At 48.5% G+C, this 18,731-nt stretch overlaps 2 protein-coding genes across 7 annotated transcripts in view; one reads left to right on the top strand and one right to left on the bottom strand.

Moving 5' to 3' along the window:
* LIMK2 (LIM domain kinase 2) overlaps window positions 1-5,646 on the top strand; it is a 32,425-nt gene extending 26,779 nt beyond the window's left edge. For all 5 annotated transcript variants that reach the window (XM_030500406.1, XM_030500405.1, XM_030500409.1 and 2 more), the window contains 3 exons: window positions 910-965; window positions 2,849-3,006; window positions 3,591-5,646. In XM_030500406.1, the coding sequence (XP_030356266.1) occupies window positions 910-965; window positions 2,849-3,006; window positions 3,591-3,747 (371 nt within the window). In that variant the 3' untranslated portion in view covers window positions 3,748-5,646. The remainder of the gene's footprint in view (window positions 1-909; window positions 966-2,848; window positions 3,007-3,590) is intronic.
* A 789-nt stretch (window positions 5,647-6,435) lies between these two features.
* Window positions 6,436-13,648, bottom strand: PIK3IP1 (phosphoinositide-3-kinase interacting protein 1). 2 transcript variants are annotated; one of them, XM_030501789.2, is made up of 6 exons: window positions 12,946-13,648; window positions 12,688-12,804; window positions 12,464-12,583; window positions 10,261-10,446; window positions 10,071-10,149; window positions 6,436-8,041 (listed from the first exon to the last, which is right to left on the bottom strand). In XM_030501789.2, exons 1-6 carry the CDS (start codon window positions 13,028-13,030, stop codon window positions 7,834-7,836), a joined length of 795 nt encoding a protein of 264 aa, XP_030357649.1. In that variant the 5' UTR covers window positions 13,031-13,648; the 3' UTR covers window positions 6,436-7,833. The 2 variants fall into 2 exon arrangements, with proteins under 2 accessions (XP_030357649.1, XP_030357650.1); XM_030501790.2 differs by having other exon boundaries at window positions 12,464-12,580.
* Between the last annotated feature and the right edge of the window lie 5,083 nt (window positions 13,649-18,731).

Here is an 18,731-nt window from a genome sequence, read left to right as displayed (position 1 = left end):
AGTGCAGGGCAATCTGGTTTTGGCATGCAGCCCTCCATTGCATTAAGGATGAGCTATATATCCCTTAGGAGAAAAAACTGCCCCTGCAAGAGTCAAGGTAAGGGTGAAATGCAGTGGAGACAATTTCCTCCTAATAAGCAGGTCTGTCTGGCCAGGTTGGGCAGTTTGGCTAGCTACGACATCAGGTGTCTCCACCAGGGAAGGGAGGACTGGGCTCCTCTCCTCAGCACAACTCTTCTCCATGTTGCTTTCTTGTGTGCTGTTCTGTTTTCCTTCTCTCAAGGCCTACAGGTCCTATAGGAGCCTGAGGCTGCTTTTCAGAGCCTGTCTCAGACCTGGCATTTGTCAAAGAGACCAGCAAGAGCATAGTCTGACATCACCTCTGAAAGCAGGGTTGTTTACCAGATACTGGCTGGGGAGCGGCGTGTCTGTAAGCAGAGAATGGCCTGCTGGAGCCAGCCTGCTCTCCCAGGTTCAAAGTGGTTCCAGTGTGTCATTTGTTATCTCTGCAGTCACTGCAGCAGGGACTGGCCCCTCGCTGGCTGTTGGGGAAGCTGAACAATGACTCGGTGCGCTGTAGAGATGCACTAGAACAGCAATCAGTGGGAATGGGCAGAAGCTTTCCACAGTTAGCATTAGGATTTGCTCAGACCTCTGATACACACAGCTTCCCCGTGTTCTCCACTAGAAGAAAGAAGAGGGGTTAAAACAAGCGGTGGCAGTGTGTAGGAAGATGCAGTTGGTATACATATCTTGGGGCAGCTGACCCTACTCGGATTTAAACCCTGCTTTGTCTCCTGTTTTAGGGCCTTCCAGGGAATAGGCGTAGTAGCTTTGGGCTGGCAGCTCCTGAAATAGCTGGGTGGGGAGCTGTCTCTCCCAGAGCTGAATGTCTTATGTTTCCTGCAGGGCAGAGCTACGATGAGACAGTGGACATCTTTTCATTTGGGATTGTTCTCTGTGAGGTAAGGCCAGGACATTACATGGCATCTTTAATAGACTTCTTCCCCACTGCCACCTACTCGCACACTTTGTATCAGCTATTTCTCTGAGTGTTCAATCTCTGACCTAACAGCACAGGGAATTAGGCTGGGACTACACACTCACCCTGCCTCTGTTTTCTCAAGGAAGATAACTGCCTTGTGACTTTTTGGTTCCAAAGAGTTTCTTCCCGGACTGAGAGTAACTGTTAAAAAGTCCATCAAGTTCTGATGGAGCCCTTGTATCCATTTGAAAGTAGATATATTCCCTAAAACTGTGATACTTTTTTCCTTTCCTACTGCCTCATTAAAAGACCAGTCAGCTGTACCTCAGCAAATTCAGGGCCTCCGCTGGGGATGGCACTTCACTTCAAAGAAGGTGAAACACAAACCTCTTTGCAGGTCGATTAATGAAGCTTGCACCCTAAAGTCTGTTGGCTTAGTTTGTCTCTGGGCCAATGCACAGTCTTAACATTGTATCAGGCTTTTCTGTCTCCAGAGCAAAGAGCACAACTCAAAAGCTGCAAGGTATTTTCAGTTTAAAAGGTAAGACAGTGGAAATACACACGAAAGGCAGAGTGTTACAGGTACTGTTAACACAGCAGTTACAGGGACACTAGGGAAGACCAGCACAGTTTCATCTTCAGTGTTTGGATGAAGAGGGCAAAGAAAATATCTGTGCATAAATCTCTGTGGCCTCATCTGGAGCTCTGTTTACACTGGGCCCTCCTCTCAGAGAATGTTGTGGTTGTGAGTGATAAATTTAGGAACTTGAAAAATTTGTTTGTGGAATTACAACAATTGTTTCATCTAGAAAAAAGACAAATAGTAGCAAAGAAAACAGACAAATAGGGGTAGTATCATAGGAACATTTTGCTTGTCACCCAGATGAAGATGCTAAAAAAAGATGTTCTACACACTCAAACAGATAAGGAAATAACCCTGCCAAAACACATAATGGGCGTTCCACTGTCTAGTTACAGGATGTGGTTGTCCTGCTGAGCTGTTGGCGTAGGAAAGCTTGGGTGGTTATAAATAACACCCTTTTTTTGATACCCAATGAGGCTTTAAACCCAATATTCTTCCCCGTGTGAGCATTTGTACTGACACTGACCTTGACTGCTCTCTGCTGTGGGTCCCTTCTCTCCTATTACACTTTTGAGTCCTCTAGTGCTGGAGGTGGTGAGCACACTGCAGCAGGGTAGATGGTGAGCACTGGGACTTCTGAGTGCTGGGGCACGGCTTCCCTCTGTTCCACCCAGCCCTTTCCTCCAGCAGCTCTGCCTGCAACCTCCTGAGCTTTGGTTCTGGTTGTTCTCTCCACCCCTCACTTCTGGCCGTGGAGTTGAATCTGCCAGTAACAGAGGAAATCAGAATATGTGGTGCTGTTGACTTCACAGCATCCTTTAGGCTCCATAGAAAGGAGTTTTTCTGGTGGTGTGGTAAGATTGTGTGAGGGGAGAGATGGATGGTGATGCAGGTTGTGTCGATTACCTGCGGTCAGGAGAGGCTGCATCACCCTCAGCAGCATACAGCACCGTTGCTGACCCAGGAGGAAGACAGGGTTGAGCTCTCTGGGAGGTGCACATCATCCTGCATCTTTTAGCAGAGACTCTGGGGAGAAAGAGAAGGCATCTGGGCCTTCCTTCACAACAGCAGCCACATCACCAGGTCTTGAAAAGGCTTCACATGAAGTTTGTCTGCATGCAGTGCAGTGTGCAACTGGCCCCACTGGAAAGCAGGAACAGTGTTTCTGCTCTTTCCCTTTCACCCTAATCTTTTGATGGGGCCCCTGCCTGGTGCTGATGTTCTCTGTTAACACCCTGGAACTGTTGCTGTACGTAAGCTCTTCTCTCATTTTTCCCTAGATCATAGGCCAGGTTTATGCTGACCCGGACTGTCTCCCACGCACACTGGATTTTGGCCTTAATGTCAAGCTGTTCTGGGAGAAGTTTATTCCTGCTGACTGTCCTCCAGCCTTCTTCCCTCTGGCTGCTATTTGCTGCAGACTGGAACCAGAGAGCAGGTAGGGTTGGGATTTGGAGGACTCTTCTTTGTAAGCTTGGAGGTTGTGTCTTTATCCCCTTAGTGAAAGGACTGCTGTGCAAGAGGGTGGAAGAGGGCTGTGTTCCAGCCTTCTGTGGGAATGCTCAAAGGCTTCCACGTGAGGAGAGACTAAAGACTTACCAGCTTGGGAGAGAGACTGCTGTATATGGTGGAGGTGTCTGAAACAGTTTCTGAGACAGAGGGTAGAGGAGGAGTGGTTGTTCAGGGTTTCTCATGTACTAAAAGTAGGGGCAGACCTTGGCACTGGCTCTGAAAGGTAAATGCTTTGCTTTATTTGTCATGAAACTTGTAGCTTCACAACAGTGTTGATGCCAAGTGGGTTCCAAAAGAGCCAGACCTCCCTGGTCATCAGCTGTAAAAACAGGTAGCCCGGGCAGATGGGATCTTTGCAATCTTGGAAGCTGAATGGGGAGGGATCATGTCCGTGCATGGGATCATGCCTCTGTGCATGGGACAGTGGCCTGGATCGACAAGTGCATCAGCCTTTTCAGATGCTGTTGTGCTTCCTCTTTCCCACTCACATTTCCTCACTGCTGCTTCTAGGCCCCCTTTTTCCAAGCTGGAAGACTCATTTGAAGCTCTCTCCCTCTACCTGGGAGAATTTGCCATCCCCCTTCCGTCTGAGCTGGAGGAGCTGGACCACAACGTGAGTGTGCAGTATGGACTGAACCGTGACAAGCTACCTGACAACACAACCTAGTCAGCTCATCCTGCTGCCTGCCCCGCTTCACTGGAGCTGAGTGACAGGGAGGGAGATGCACTTCAGCCACTTCCAGGGCATTAATGGAGCACCACACTGTGCGTTTGCTGCATTGCCTCTCTCTCCCCACCCAACACCCCTCCTCTTGGACATCTGATTCACTGTGGATTTTTGACATGTTTCAGAAGCAAAATGGGCTGTTTCCTGCCAACTGCACCTAGGAAAGCTGCTCAATACTATTTTTATGGCTTGAGAAATGTTTCTCTGGCCTTTTCAGGCTTCTTTACTGTGGTGCCTTAGAACTTGGCTGCAAGCTGTGAAGCCACCCTGGCTTGTCTGCCAGGGAGGGATTTGCTATAGGAGACTCTCCTGGGTAAGGACCAGCACTTCTGGAACTGCTTCTCCCACTGACTACCCTGCACGGAAAGCAGGGGAAATTGGACATCCAGCAAAAGGCCCCACCAGGACAGTGTGTGTGTGTATGTTTGTGCATGTGCTTTCCAAAACAACCCACTGAGATTTTGGCCTCCAAGTGCATCACAGGGGAGGAAGTGAAAAGCCCCAGGAATTAGGCAGCTCTCCTGAAATACCTTGTCTGTGGCGAAGCGTGTATGAATTCTTGTTTTAATTTGGTTTTGTGGGCGTTTTCCCCTCCTCTGTCTCTGAATACCTCCAAAAGCCTGCCTAGAAACACTAAGACTGAGCCCTGCTTGGCCCTCCTAATGATGATCAAGGCAGGCGAGCTGCTTGAGCATCTTCAGACCCTGAGCCTGCACAGTGAGTCTGCCTGCCCAAGAACCCTAACCTAGGTGGAAGTATTTGAACCCGAATGTGTAGAACTGCACTAGGCACTGGCTGTGGACATCCCTGGAGTGCTGAAGCTGCTTGAGCTCTCGGCCTGCAGACGTGAGGTGACAGAAAGGGTGGCAGAAGGTGCTCTTCAGAAAGCCAAAGGTCTGAAGTCGCTCAGACTTTGTGCATGGACAATGGCAAAGGGGGATAACCCCAAAGTTACTTAAAAGGATGGACTTGTCATGAACAGAAAAGTGCTGGAGAATGTCCCATCCTCCCAGGAGTGGCAGCTGGAGAACTAATAATTCAGTTGCCATTACCTCATCCTTTCCTGCAGTTGCTCCCTTTGAAGGTCCTTCTTGCAGTTGCTGCTGCAGCACCTAAGCTGATTCTCCAAGCAGAAACTTTCCTCAGGGTCATTCCCTGCTTTGGGGGAGAAAATAGGGCTTGGAATCATTGGGAGGTGGTGGCGCGGGGGGTTGTATTCTCTTCCAGCACTTCTCTTCTTCCTCCCTTGGAGGGAGAAGGAAGAAAGCTACTGCTGCAGTAGCTCACATGGTTGGCAGAACAGGACAAAATCTGGCTCAAGTCCTGCTCTGAAGTTTCACAGACATCTTGGTTTAACTGGATTTTTAGTGTGCTCCTTTCTCTCCCCGCTCCCTTCAGTATTGAATGGTGGGGAATGGGTGTTCGTCTTTCTTTGCCGTTACTTTGATTTCCTCCCCTACCCATGAGTTTAAAGTATTATGTAAAATAACATGGGACCAGCCATCACCTGACAAAAGGTGTGAGTGTGGGGGGGTGGCTTTAGTCTGTGTAGTGGTGTTTTAGAAACACTGGGGGACTCCCTGTGCTGTGAGTCAGTGGAGGAGCCTCTAAACTGGGTCCAGTGGATTCAGGATTGTTAATAGGATTTGCCCTTTCTTTCCCCCTTCCAGGCTGGTTTGTGAGGGGACCCCTGAAGGGGAGAGTCCTGGGTGATGTGCGGGTGGGGGTTATGAACTGTGATTTGCACAGCTCCATGTTCTAACTAAATTAAATAGCAGTAAACGTATGCTATGAAAACAAGATTGTGTTGTCTCTGTTACATCAAGCGGGAAGCTGTAACTTGCTTGGGTTTCTATTGTTGTCACAAAATGGGAACAGCAAAACTGCAGAGATCAGGTATCATCCAGAACACCCTTTCTTGAGCCCGAGGGCTCTGCCACATCTACAGAATTCTAGAGATGCAGTGCAAGTACGCTGTAGCACTACTTACCTGGAATGATGGAAAAGGAAGAAGTTGCCAAGTTTGGTTGGTTGGTGGTGGCTGGCTTTTTTTAAGGCTGGACAGGAATCACCAGAAAATGAAGCCTCTCTCCATTTTCCTTTTCTGATCCAGGCATAAAAATACAGCCTGTTCTTGGAAACATCTTATTCTGAAATATGTAGTTCAAGGGGCATTTGTTAAGGCAACAACTGAACAAGAATGCTAGCTATGTCAGTGCCTCCCCTAACCTGCTGTGCTCTGTCTCTGTCACGCTTTCCACTGCAAGGCCCCGGGGGATGGAGCTGCTGCTGAGCAGCACCAGAGCAGAACTGACCTGTGTCAGGGCAGGAAGGGGCTGTAACTGAGAGCATCTTCCCAGGGGCCAGCCCATTCAGTCAGCACAGCTCACAGACCCACAGCTGCTTTTCAGGAACAGTGTCCCAGTCCAAGACCAGCTGCTGGCAGCAAGGACATGAGCTCCATGCCCCTTGTCGGTGCTGGTGAGTGGAGGCACTGCTTGTAGGGATTTACCTGGGGCCTGGCAAACTGACATGGCCTCTTCCCTTCTCCTCAATTCGAAGTCTGCAACAAGCAAAAGATGCTGCTTTGGCAGGAGGAATGTACAGATGAGCCGCAGTCCACACAGGTCCACTGCACAGTGTTTTTCTTTTAAGCTTTAATACAAGGTAGCACAATCTGCACCTTCTCATAATGAGGTATTTAAAACATTTTACAAAGAAATGGTATTCAAAGGCATTTAAAAATAAAACATTTCCCTTTTCTGAATCAAACACTAAAACCCCTGCTGACAAGTGCTGCTCCCTGTTAGGCCCACAGCTATAGAGCAGATGGCTAGAAAACTTACTTGAATGGCTTGAATCCCCTGAGGTGGGGATGGATGTTTCCCTGAACTGGCCTTGCCTTGGTGCCTTTTGGGAGACAGTGCAGCAACCATCCCTTCCAAACCCCCTGAAATGCTAATAAAAGTTGTAAGGAAATGCCAGGCTCTGTAAGCAAGTGGTCTCTCTGCACAAGCTGAGTGTGTGTGAAGGAAGCTGAGCCAGGAGCCACGCTCTAACTTCAGGATCTTGCAAGAGCAGCTGCTGTATCCTGCCCTTAGAGCAAGAGCTGCTGTGTCATGGTCAGGGTGACCTCCACAGCTGCTTGGCCACCCTGTCCAGAGCTGGCTCTGTGGAAAGCCAGGGGAATTCGGAAGAGGATGTTATCTATCCACAGTGCTCCACCTGCTGTAGGTAACTGAAGGGCAGTTTGTTTTCTTCACAACTATCTACTGCTGGCCTTTGGTCTCCTGCTCTGTCTGTGAGCAGGAGGCACAGACCACCTGGATACCTGCAACTGTGGCTGTGCATGTAGCACCACAGGGGAATGGAGATGTGGCCTCAGCCCTGGAAGACCTGGATTTATCAATAGCTTTAGAAGAGCTTTTCCAAACTGACGCTAGGGCTAAACATACTGCTCCTGGCCAAAGTCAACCCTCAAATAAACTCTTTCTTGGAAAAAGAAACTGATCCAGTAGCAGGATTCTGGACAGTCTCTCCAGCTCTCAGCCACTAAAGCAAAAAGGCAGGAACTATAATCAGTGTAATTACCAAGCTAAGCCTGACATGAAGCTCCCCTCAGTCCCTGTAGTACTGCTCCCTCCTGGGGTTCCAGGCTGAAACTTAAGTAACAGTGCACACCATTAAATAGGAAAGGAACAGAAAAAGCCAAGACCACGCTCCAGGCTATGAGATCTGCAACCACATGAGAGCTTGGCCCGTCATCCCCCCCAGCTCCCTGGCACACCATGGAGATAGGTGGGAGGAAGCAGCAGGGTCCACCACACCAGTCCCCAGCTGGTCATGCACTGAGTGGTGCCCCTCAAACAGATCGTGATGAATAGCCCATTGTTCTCTCTCTCTGCATCACCTTCATCTGGCTTTCATCAAAAAGAAAACAAAATAGAAATGAACACACGCACCCCCCGCACTCACAGTGGGAAGCTGGAGGCTTTGCTCAGCCTGTATCGCTCCAGCCCGAGCTGCTCAGGCACCAGGAGTACCCGCCTGCCCCATGAGTGGGCCACCACCATCCTGTGTGTCCTCCACAGGTGTCTGGTTAGTGTGCACCACGATTGTGTTCTCATCCACAAGCTCGCAGGCAGGATTGCTGAACGCGGACAGCGGCAGTGTGATACGCTGCATTTCACGCTCGTAAACTTTCTGTTCATGCTTTTCCTTCAGGTCTTTCCCCCTAGATTAAAAACAAAACAAAACAGATGTGCATGGGTGCCACTGCTTGGAGTCAGAGTCTCAGTAAACATAATACTATGGAAAAGAAGGGACTCTGCTCTTTAAAGAACATTTTCAGCTACATACAAAGGGCCAGAAACATTCCCTACTGGAAGCAGAGGACCCCATCGGACCCCATTCAACTAGCGGCCAGGTGAAGTTTGTCCCTCCCTCAAACTGTCATATTCACTGACATTGCTACTGCTAAATGGTGATGGTAAAGCCAGGCTTCTTCAAACCATGGAGCTGACAAGTGTTTCCTTATACCTTTATAGTCCTGCCCAGTGCAGGCCCAGGGGAGCAGTGAGACAGCACAGAACCCACTGCTGTGGAACAGAGCTTCCATAACCTGCTTCATCTGATAGAAACAGATACCAGAGGTGGTGACAGATTCTGCTTTTTGTTGCAGCAAACAAACCTGTGTAACAAAATGAAGCTATTCCTGAAAGTAGTAAAGCGAACTTCAGAGCTGGCCCTGCCTTCTGCCACTGCAGCTCGCAGCTTAATACCACAACCAGTTCCTCAAACCTGCCTCAGTCTTCAGCCTGTTGCTAAGGGAGGCAACATCTCTGTAATTTGTACTGAGGAAGAACTGTCTTGCTTTAAAAACGGATGGCATTAATAGCATGTTGTCTCCAGAAAAGCTATGTATACCAGAAGCTACTAAACCCATTAAAGGTTTCTCACCACACCTACCCAAACCTGCCAGCTTGCACATGCAATTTTTAGAGCAGGGCAAGAAGAAAGACAGTAAACCTGCACTGCAGCGCTGCTGTGAGCTCTCTGGGATTGAGGAAGCAAAGCTGCATTTGGACAAAGTCCAACACTGGTCTATTGCTTCTTCTCACCAAAGATAGCAGTGAGATGGGACAGAACTGCTCACTCCTCCTGGGGCTTGTGATCCCAACCAGGCAGAGCTGCCGGGGTTTCCTGTCAGCACATGAGCAGTTTGGCTGCTTCTCAAAGCTGCCTACGAGCGTGCAGCAGCGGCTGCGTTCCTGCCAGCATACGAGACAGCGTTCTCTGAAGTGACACCTCACATCAGATTCCTCGACAAGCAGCGCTCTGTGTTTTGCCCCTTATGTAACACTCCTCCCTCTGTTTTTTTTCTGTCAGCATTTATTATAAACACTTACATAAGGACATGTCCCAGCTTGGGAAAGAGCTCCTTCTGCTTGGCTGTGTCAGACTGCTGTCAAGCAGCCAAAATACAGAGCAAACCCTCCCAGAGGAGGCAGCCTGGCCCTTCACTTGCGGCAGCAACATTCACTGCTATTTGTTAATCCCGTCCTGTCTCTTACAACTAAGCTGCTTGCTATTGCCACTAACCTCAAACTGCTGAGCTACAGAAGCATTTCTGTCCAACACAGCGAACTGGCTGAACAAATAATAACTTAAGCATTAATCAAAACTGACCTTAAATTATATGAGAGCTTCAGTAAAATGAACTTGGACCAAAAAAAAGTGCTACCTGATATTTGGCTTCATAGGATACAACGCATGAGTGGCAAGCAATTTGCCAATTGTTTTTCTCCTAAAGCTAGCTAGACTAGAGAAAACAGGGGAACAGGTGGCCTGCTAAAAGGACTATTCTTTTTCTGCTCACAAAAGAAACTTCCTGTGAGGGCACGTGGGATCTGCTCTCTGCAACTCTTACGTAATACTCAGCTCCTCTGGATGCATCTGAGAAAGCCACATCAAAGCACAAATGCACACATACACACGCAAAGCCAAAAAATAAGAGGGCAGAGTTTGAAACTTTAAATGGGACAGAACAGCACGCTGATGGGTGAAATGGAGAAGAATGGGATTAACTCTTAAATAGTTCTTTCCTCAGCGCAACAAGCGAAACTCTTGCACAATGTGCCATATCAGAATATATGCTTCTATCTGCCTTTTCAACTGGGATCTGGTGATCTGCAGGTGCTCAGATATTTCTGCTCTACATTGCTTCATGCTTCCAGCTTTTGAGTAAAGGACTAGCTACTGACCTCTTATAGATGTATCCCAGGACAATACCAGCTCCGATGGCAATGATTATCACCATCATGATCAGCCCCAGCACATACCCTGTAAAGAGAGAAAGAGACAAAATTAGATCCAGCTATAGCATTGCCTCAAAACAAATCTGTCCTGCCAGAATTAGAGGAATGGATCTATCACATGATCCTGGGTTTGTACCTAGTGTCCCTAAATCCTTCTTTTCTTTGGAGTTCATCTGCACCCTCTGGCTGATCCCAATGACGGGCTGCACAGCCGCTGCCTCGCTCCGGGAGGGCAAGGTATCAGCCGGTTCAAACACCTGATCCACCTCCTGGGAAGTACCAACTTCTTCTGGAGAGACTGGGGCTGTGGCAGCTGTAGCATCTGTTGAGAGGAAAAGGAGCTATACAAAATAACCAAGAATTGATGAGTACTTCAAAACAACACGTGCCTTGTGAGTGGGACAGTCTAGACTGGTATTACTGAACTGCCTTCAAAGTACACTGACAAACTCTTGTTCCCTCTTAAGTTCTTGCCAGAAATCCTACCAAAGCAGAGCAGAAATGTCCACCTCCCTCCACTTTGCTTTGACACAAACCTATTTAGCTAAGAGTGCAAAGCACCACCAGAGATGAGACAGAAATCAGACACAGCATAACAAACCCTGGATTCAGGGCATGAGTCCAGGGGATGCACAATGACTTCATTTAGTGTATAATCAATATACAGGCTGCAGCTTCAATCATGCTGAACAGACGTGAACAAGATTATGAGAATCTCCATCCCGAATCTCCCAGGAGCCTATTTATCTCTCTTCTGCCTCAATCTTCCTGACACGGGAAGGTTTGACAGGAGACTCCAGCTGGGAGTCTCTCTCCCCTGTAAGAAGACATTCTTCTTATCCAGCCCCTCTTTGCAGCCTTGTAGCAAACTCCTTCAGCAAGATGGACAGGCTAAACCAGAGCAGCACAGCCACTGACTAGTGTTAAGTACATCAAGTTCCTCCTCAGCCAGAGCCCAGACAAAGGTGCAGAAGGATGGATGCTCATAGCACAGACTCCTTCCAAGTCCTGTGGATTTTTATCTACAGCATTGACAGATTTTCAAGGTAGTTCCTTCTTTCATGACATAGTTAAAATGGAAGCTATAGCACAGTAAAAGCTACGACAGTGGAAAGTAGGTATCTAGTACCTTCCCTAAACAAAAATCCCTACTTTTGGGAAATGCCATGCACAGTATGCATGCACACCTGAAAACTCTCTCCACCTGAATCTCACCCCACAGCTGGCAATAACTCCATGTGGATTTTCTATCTGCAGCCATTTTGAGTCCTCAGTGGAATGTGAAATGGAAGTACAGAAGGGGAGTTAGGAAACCAGGGTCTCCTGCATGCACAGCCACAGAAGCTGAACTAAGGGGAGCTGCAGGACATGACTACAATAAAAAGGTGCCCACTCCTGATAAAAACAGTCAAACCCCTTCAACATGCAAATGCTGTATTGGCTGAAAGGTCAGGTAACTCCCGATCCCAAAGCTGCAGGACTGTTTTGTGTAAAGGTCTTGGCAGCAGAACATTTGTTTTGCTTCATTTTTAGGGAAAAGCAGGCAAAAACGGAGTAAAGTGAAGAAAAGGGTGTATGTGTGGGGGGAAGTGTTTATATGCAAATGATAGCAATCCCAAGACAGTGGAGCGTGTAAATCTTGAGAAGTTCAGAAATAAGTAAACAGTTAAAAAACCACAAGTGGTTACTTTGGCCTCAATCAGTACTGACATCTCCTCTCCACGAAACAGGCTTCAACTACAGCTCTTCTCATGCCAGACTGTTTCCCATCCTGACTATCCATGAGGAATCCAGCATCAGGGGGTTTGTTTCTTACTGTCCTCCTTTCAATTCGCATTTTCTCTGAGTTGTGTGTGTCCCCCCTATTCCTCTTATCCAAATTCACCCTGGGATCCGTTTAGCAGCAAGACACTTGTTTAGACAGCAATAACATGCCCCACAGTAACAGTCTACCAACGTCTCTGCAGTTCCCAAATGCCCAGAGCTCAGCTTTCTCAAGACAGCTAAAGAGCCCTACAGTGACCAGTGACAACGGAAGGCGGGGGGGGGACAAAGCTTTGCACAGACCTTTTCTGGCACCAACGGAAAAGCTCTGGGGGCGGAGCGAGGCACGGCCGGGAGGCAGATGTGCACGCACAGGCGACAGCTGGAAGGCGATCCTCGGGTACACTCCGTTCCCGGGGAGGGCCATGGGTGCTGCCATAGCCCGGGGTTGTTTATGCGCAGGGGGGCCCCCCACCCTAGTGACAAAGGCAGTGCCCAGCGGCAGGAGACGGGGGGGGAGGGCAGTGCCCTGGGGATGGCCGGAGGGGAAGGGGGCCGGCGGGGGCCGCTCCTACCTGAGCACGGGGCGATGTCGCAGGGTCGCCGCTCGGGGACCCCGGCAGCGCCTCGGACATAGCACCAGGGCGCGGCGTCGCCGTCCGGGTTCCTGCAGCTGCTGTGGTCCTCGGCGGCTGCTGGAGGGCGGCGGGTGGTCAGCGCGGGGTTCCCGCGGCCCCGGCACCCCGCTGCCCGACATCCCCCCCCACCGCCGGGCCCCCGCCCCGCTGCCTGGACCCACCTGCGGGGAGCGCGGCGCCGGGGCCGCCCCGCACGGTCAGCCAGTTGAGGCACGGGGCACCACCGGAGGCCACTCGCTGGCTTCCTCGGTAGGACGCGCCGTTGCCGCGGAGGCACTCTGCGGAGAGACGAGGCCAAGCCATGCGGGCGGGCCGGGCAGCCCCCGCCGCCCCAGGCCGCTAGCCGCACACACCCCCTCCCGAGACCGGCCTTTTGTCCCCCACACAAAGCCAGGCCGGTTCCCCCGGGCCGCACTCACCCTCGGCGCCGCGGGCCGCCAGCAGCAGCGAGCCCAGCAGCACAACGCCCAGCGCCGCCGCCCGCCGCGGACCCCCGCGCAGCATCCTCGGCGCGGCGGAGGAGGCAAGGAGCCACCGCCAGCCCGGGCGCGCAGCTCGGCTCCGCGGCGAGACCTGCCCCGGCGCTCCCCTCCCCGGTAAACAACCGCCGGGCTGCGCTTCACCCCCCCGCCCCGCAGCCGCCGCCGGGTCCTAACGCTGCCGCCGCCCGCCCCCGGGCGGCTCCCGGCCCCGTCGGGGAAGCCCCGGGAGGGGAAAGGGGTGGCCGCGAACGCGCTGCTGTTCCTCCACGTCCGCAGGGGCTCCCCCGTCCCGCCGGGACCGGGCGCAGCGATGGGTGCTCGGTACCGCGGGGCCATTTGGCTCGGAGGGAAACACGGGGAAGCGCTCCCGAAGCCCTGTCCCTAACAGCCACAGGAGGTTCTTGGGCCAGGAGACGAGACTCCCGACCCAGAGCTGTGCTTGAACCCCCGACTGTGGCAGGGCAAGTGTTTGTCTTCAGGGACCTAAAGTCGCTGTCTTGTCTCCCCTAGAGAGGCGCCCCGAAGGACCAAATCCTCCTGCCCCGATTCTCCCTTTTGGTTTCCTCAGCTTTATAGAGGCCCTGAGTGGGGGGTACACGCTGCCACAGAAGCCATGCACCTCCACATTAAAGGTTCGCAGCCTTACCTCTCTGATCGATTGCTTTTCTTTGACTCCACATACTCTTAAGAGCTGTGCCTGCTTATAAAAAAACAAAGTAAACAGCTCCAAAATGCTTTAGAGTGATTATATTGCAGGCATCCAGCTACCGTGATAAAGCCTCTCTGCAGACATTTCAAATGGGTCACGACAGATAGTTTTGTCTCCAAACAGGCAGACATGTTCAGAAGTGGCTGTACACACATCTGGAGTCACCAGCAATGTTTCTGGTTTACACCAGTGAAAAACAAGCCGCTGAATGCTTGGTCCTGTTGGACCACGAGCTCTCAAAGGTGGCCTGGACCAGCTAATAGGTTTGTAGCCAAGTCACAGGCCGGCAGCATGAGGTGCTATTTCTGGCTTTCCCACAGAACTCCTGCTGACCTTGGCCAATCTGCCGGCCTCCCTTCTTTGCACTTTCCCTTCCTTTCTGTTTCATAAGGTACAAGCAAACCTTCTTCCTCAGAAGAAGACAGGGCAGTCCCCTTCTTCTAAAGTGCTTTGAAATCACATGGAAACTGAAACACATGAAAAGAGTTTCAGTGCCAGAAAGCTGCATGTTGTAGTCAGTGCCTGATGAACTGCTTTGCAGGGCAGGAGCAGCAGTCCTTCCCTTCCACTCCCAGATGTTTCCATGCTGGCAGTGCTCTCTGTCAGGCTGCTACAAGTGTGACAAGCAGGCTCAAGATGCTGATCCAACCCAACTTTTTCCCCTTTTCTTACCAGGTCACATTTACTTTAACCCTGCTGCATCCAGTCCACAAGAAAGCCACAAAACCCCAGGTGTACCAGCATGACAGAGGGGGAACGAGGAAAACAGGTCAATTAAGCAGTACTACCTCTGAGCATGAAACCATAAGCCTTCACCCTTCTGTGTGGTTCATGCTTTAACAGTATTATTTACTACTACAGTAAATTTAGCTTAATAATGTCAGATTTAAGAAACCTCCAGCCAGGTTGTAGAACAAAACCACAGACAAACAAAAACACAGAACTGTGTGTGTCAGTCCTGACTGACATCCCCAGCTAAGATGTCTGCTTTATGGCGTCATGCTCATTGTCTGCACAGACACTGAGCTACTACATTCCTTGTGCTCTCCAGTTACTCCCTGTGAAAGCAAGGCTAGCTGGAGTAAGCAAGAATTTTTAATAAGGGCTATTGAATCAGGCCTTCTGTTTATAATAGCTCTTCATAAGAGATTTTATGGGACAAATTCCTTTCAGTCAGAAACTGCAGGGCCACAAATGCATTCAGAGGCACAGCCTGTCCAAAACAACCGTTTGCAGAGGGCTGCCAACCTGTACAATTAATTTCTTTTAGCTCATTTCATGAGACTCACCAATGCTTCCATGCCATCTTGCACAGAAGGCACCTCCTCCCGTACATATTGATCCAAGAACTGCAGGCTGGGCAGTAATCTCTGTGGAAACAAATCTCAGACCTTCCCAGCTCTCTCTCCTGCTATGTAACAAGCAAAATTTGCACTTCTCATTACACCCAGCCAAGTTCCAGCAAACAATTTGAGTTTCTAGAGCACAGAAGGACAATGGGGAATCTGGGTGAAATGCAAAAACCTCCATATTCATGCTAAAGATAAAAGCCTTTTCCACCACTGACTTCTAAGCAAAATTATTTATCTTTCATCTCTGGCTTTCTCCAGGATGAGGGAAGATTCATGCCTGGCAGTTTCACAGGGTTAAGTTTAATAGGATGCCAGGTGGCAGCTGTCAAAGGCAGACTCGATTGCTCTTTCTGCTGTTTGGGAAAGGGTTTGCTCTTCCTGCTACACTTTTAGAGGTTAAACCTGACATTACTTCCTAGGACTTGATTTTAAAATAACTACCCAAACTGCGACTACAACCTCAGATAGTTTACATGTAAAATTCTCTAGGTATATACATATACATGTACCACAACACATCCACAAACACTTTGGGGGGGAATATATATGCTATTTTTAAGAACAAAAAACATTAAGCATCCCCCCTAAACTCAGTGTGAACCAGTTTCAGCTGTGCGCTGGTACCTTTGTGCTGTTTACTTTATACAGGGTCCGTAATGAACAATACCTGCTTTTTCTCTCTCCTGTCTGCCAACTGCTCTTTCTTGTTTGTTTGTTCTACTTTTTCACCTGTGGAAAAATTCAAAGTGTATTGAGAGTTTTCTTAAAGAAGGAGGGAGCTAACATACAGCACAGCATGCTGTGCAAGGGGAGGCAACCACAGACGTGCAGCTTTAGAAGGGCTCGAAGCATCAAACCCACCCTCCTGTGGCCACAACAAAGTACATTTAGATCTTCCAGGGCAAAAGTTCATCTATCTTCCTATGAAAGAATTATAACACTTTGTTACTTAATCTTACTAAATAAGATACTGGGAAGAGTAAGCAAAATAAATTTTCTAATCTAAGTATTCTGTCCTAGCCAAATTAACATGGATTGCTTAAAATGGAAAAACTTGACCATTGCCCTCTTTGTAATAGGGCATATGTCATGTTCCCATAACTTCCTCTTTCTTCTTTCTAGGCAAATCAAAACAATTCTTCCAATTTCCCCTCCAAACTAGTTTTTCTGAACCATTTTCTGCTTCCTTCATAAATCGTGGTGCCTGAGAATAAAGATGGTACACTCTGAGACTGTGAACAGAATATTAGAGCAATTTGTGCTTAAAGCTTAAAAAACTATAAGCATCAACTATTACTAAGCACAATTAAGTACTTGCATCTCCCAAAAAAGCAGGTTTTTTTACTCCTTTGTTGCCTCTGGATCTTGAAAATAACTGTGGGTCTCACCTGTAAAAAGCTTTCTGTAAGCAATGATGTAGGAGTTGGGGAGAAATACACTTTTTTCCTAACCTAGAAACAATCTGAATAGAAGAAAAAAACCCCATCAAGGCTGCAACAAAAGGCTCAGATGTTTGGTTTATGAAACTCAGCCGAGCGGAACCAAAAATCAAGACAGAGACAGTCACTACAAAGGAGTCTGTGGAGCGATAGAGAAATCTCTGATTGCACTGTTGCATCCCCCTGCTGACATGTTCAAGGAAGGGCTTTCCCCTCCCCCTTCAATCTGACAGCATGAGCTATTGCTAAGTAAATGCCAGCCACAGCCTCCAAGGACTAACAAGGAAGTCTGCAGAAGCAAAACAACCATATGTGATATTTGAACTGGTTCAGACTGGTTCAGAGAGTTTGCTCTGCTCACTCAAAGTGCCTTCTCAGATGAGCTTTCTGTGTGGGCTGTAAGAAAAGGACAGAGGCCTCAGGAGGGCAATCGGGGCTCTATTGTTTACCGGGGGAGCAGCACTGCAGCTATGCTTTCCTCCCATTAAGAGATTAGCACTAAATACTCTTGGCAATCACTGATTTGAGAAATTTCACACGCTGAGGTCTCTCTAACAGCAACGCTTCTGCGTTCTTTTGGTCACAAACTGCCCAGTGCCTTTCCACCATTCCCTGTAGGAAGGGGCTCAGCTTGGATCCCGGCCCTTAGCTCTCTCCCCTGCCTTCTGAACTTGGTATCTGGATCGGACACTGCTTTTCCCTGCTATCCAGGGAGTGTGTCTCCTAGCAAGGTACCATAAAACTGTAGCAATAATGTTAGGAATGAGGTACAAAGATGGGTCAGCCCCACTTGCCTTGTTGATGTATTTTTCCTACAGATGCAGGCTGCTCTTGACAAAAACCAGGGTGCATTTTTACCTGTGGAGGAAGGGAAGCTATTGTGAAAGATACACAGGTCTCTGCATCAAGAACAGGAGCCTCACTCTTAAATTGTTTTACTGATTTGTTGCTTGACCTTAAGTAAGCTTCTGCCTCGGTTTTCCGTGTTAATATTAGTTATGTCACAGAGACAGGATTAAATGTCTGCAAAGTGCTTTGTAAGCTTCAGACATGCAATACATACCTTATGAAATATAGTATTCAAGGGGAAGGAATCATGCATGGAAGGTCTCAAGTTCTACACGTGTAGTGCTGACTTAGATGAAAAGTACAAATAAGCATCAATCCAGGAAGAAAACTAGGAGAATGTGTCGCTTGGGGTTTTTTTAAGGTAGAAAAGTACATTTGTAGCTTTCTTGTTCCTTACTTCACTGTTGTGCACAGCAGTAGCTAACAAAGCTGAGCACTCAGATAAACCAACGTGTTCTTGTTAGGAAATGCTGATCTAAAAATAATGGTTTATCTGCACACAAAAAACATGAAAAAGGCAGCACCAAAACATCTGGAGATTTAAGTCACAGGAAATAAAGTTTCTCTTCTGATATCTGTTCAAAATTAACTTCCAGTGAGTTGGATGGGATTATTAAATATCCTTCTACCACTCTCTCACTCACCATGGAAGCTGATTTCACAACCAAAAGGGATAGCCCAAAACTCTGCTGTTTAAACTTCAATAATCAGGGAGTACTATCAAAGTAAGAGTTAGATTGTGTTGTGGAAAGCATAAGCTTAGATTTGCACTTAAATATGCAAAATGTCCAGTCCCTGATGAAAATGCACCACGTTTGAATAGTAGAACCATTCATTATAAGCAAGTGAACCATATCCCATGCCAACAGAAAGGCAGTGAGGTTGTAAACATTAAAAAAAAATAAAAATCTTTTTCTTATCTATCTAGGGGTTTGGGACTAGGCCTGGAATCATCAACATAAGAGCAGAGCCCCATTTTGCAATGGGTCTCTTTGTAACTCAGCATGTGAGCAGAGAAGCAGAGACCAGACCTTTTCAGTAGAGCTACTAGTGCTTCCTCACAAAGGCGCTGGATTCATGGACATTCACAATGCAGAGCTCTCCTCTCTGGATTTTATTTTCTTAGCTGACCTGAAAGCAGATAAAACCATTGGCACATGGGTCCTGTGAAAGACCTCTCTCCACAGGTGTTTGCCTGAAGGCTATGGGAGGAGCTGTTTATTTTGGGAAGCTGCCTTTTCTTTCCTGTGTAGAAAGGCTTTTTGGTTGTACATATGCCATAGGCATGCAGAGAGAGCCCCTTTCATGGCTCCTATATATGCACATAGACTTTTTTTACATCTATTTACAAATTAAAAGACTCTGTTCCTTAAG

Source organism: Strigops habroptila, chromosome 11 (assembly GCF_004027225.2).
Source record: "Strigops habroptila isolate Jane chromosome 11, bStrHab1.2.pri, whole genome shotgun sequence".
NCBI classification, from domain to species: domain Eukaryota; kingdom Metazoa; phylum Chordata; class Aves; order Psittaciformes; family Psittacidae; genus Strigops; species Strigops habroptila.
Note: the sequence above shows the minus strand (reverse complement) of the source record. Positions and strands in the feature narration are given on the sequence as shown.

Coding starts and splice junctions, on each gene's coding strand:
- PIK3IP1 (XM_030501789.2), bottom strand. CDS start 13,030: ATGCTGCGCGGGGGTCCGCGGCGGGCGGCGGCGCTGGGCGTTGTGCTG. Junction 12,584..12,687: donor CGGCGCCGCGCTCCCCGCAG/GTGGGTCCAGGC, acceptor GCCGCCCTCCAG/CAGCCGCCGAGGACCACAGC. Junction 10,150..10,260: donor GAAGGATTTAGGGACACTAG/GTACAAACCCAG, acceptor CTCTCTTTACAG/GGTATGTGCTGGGGCTGATC.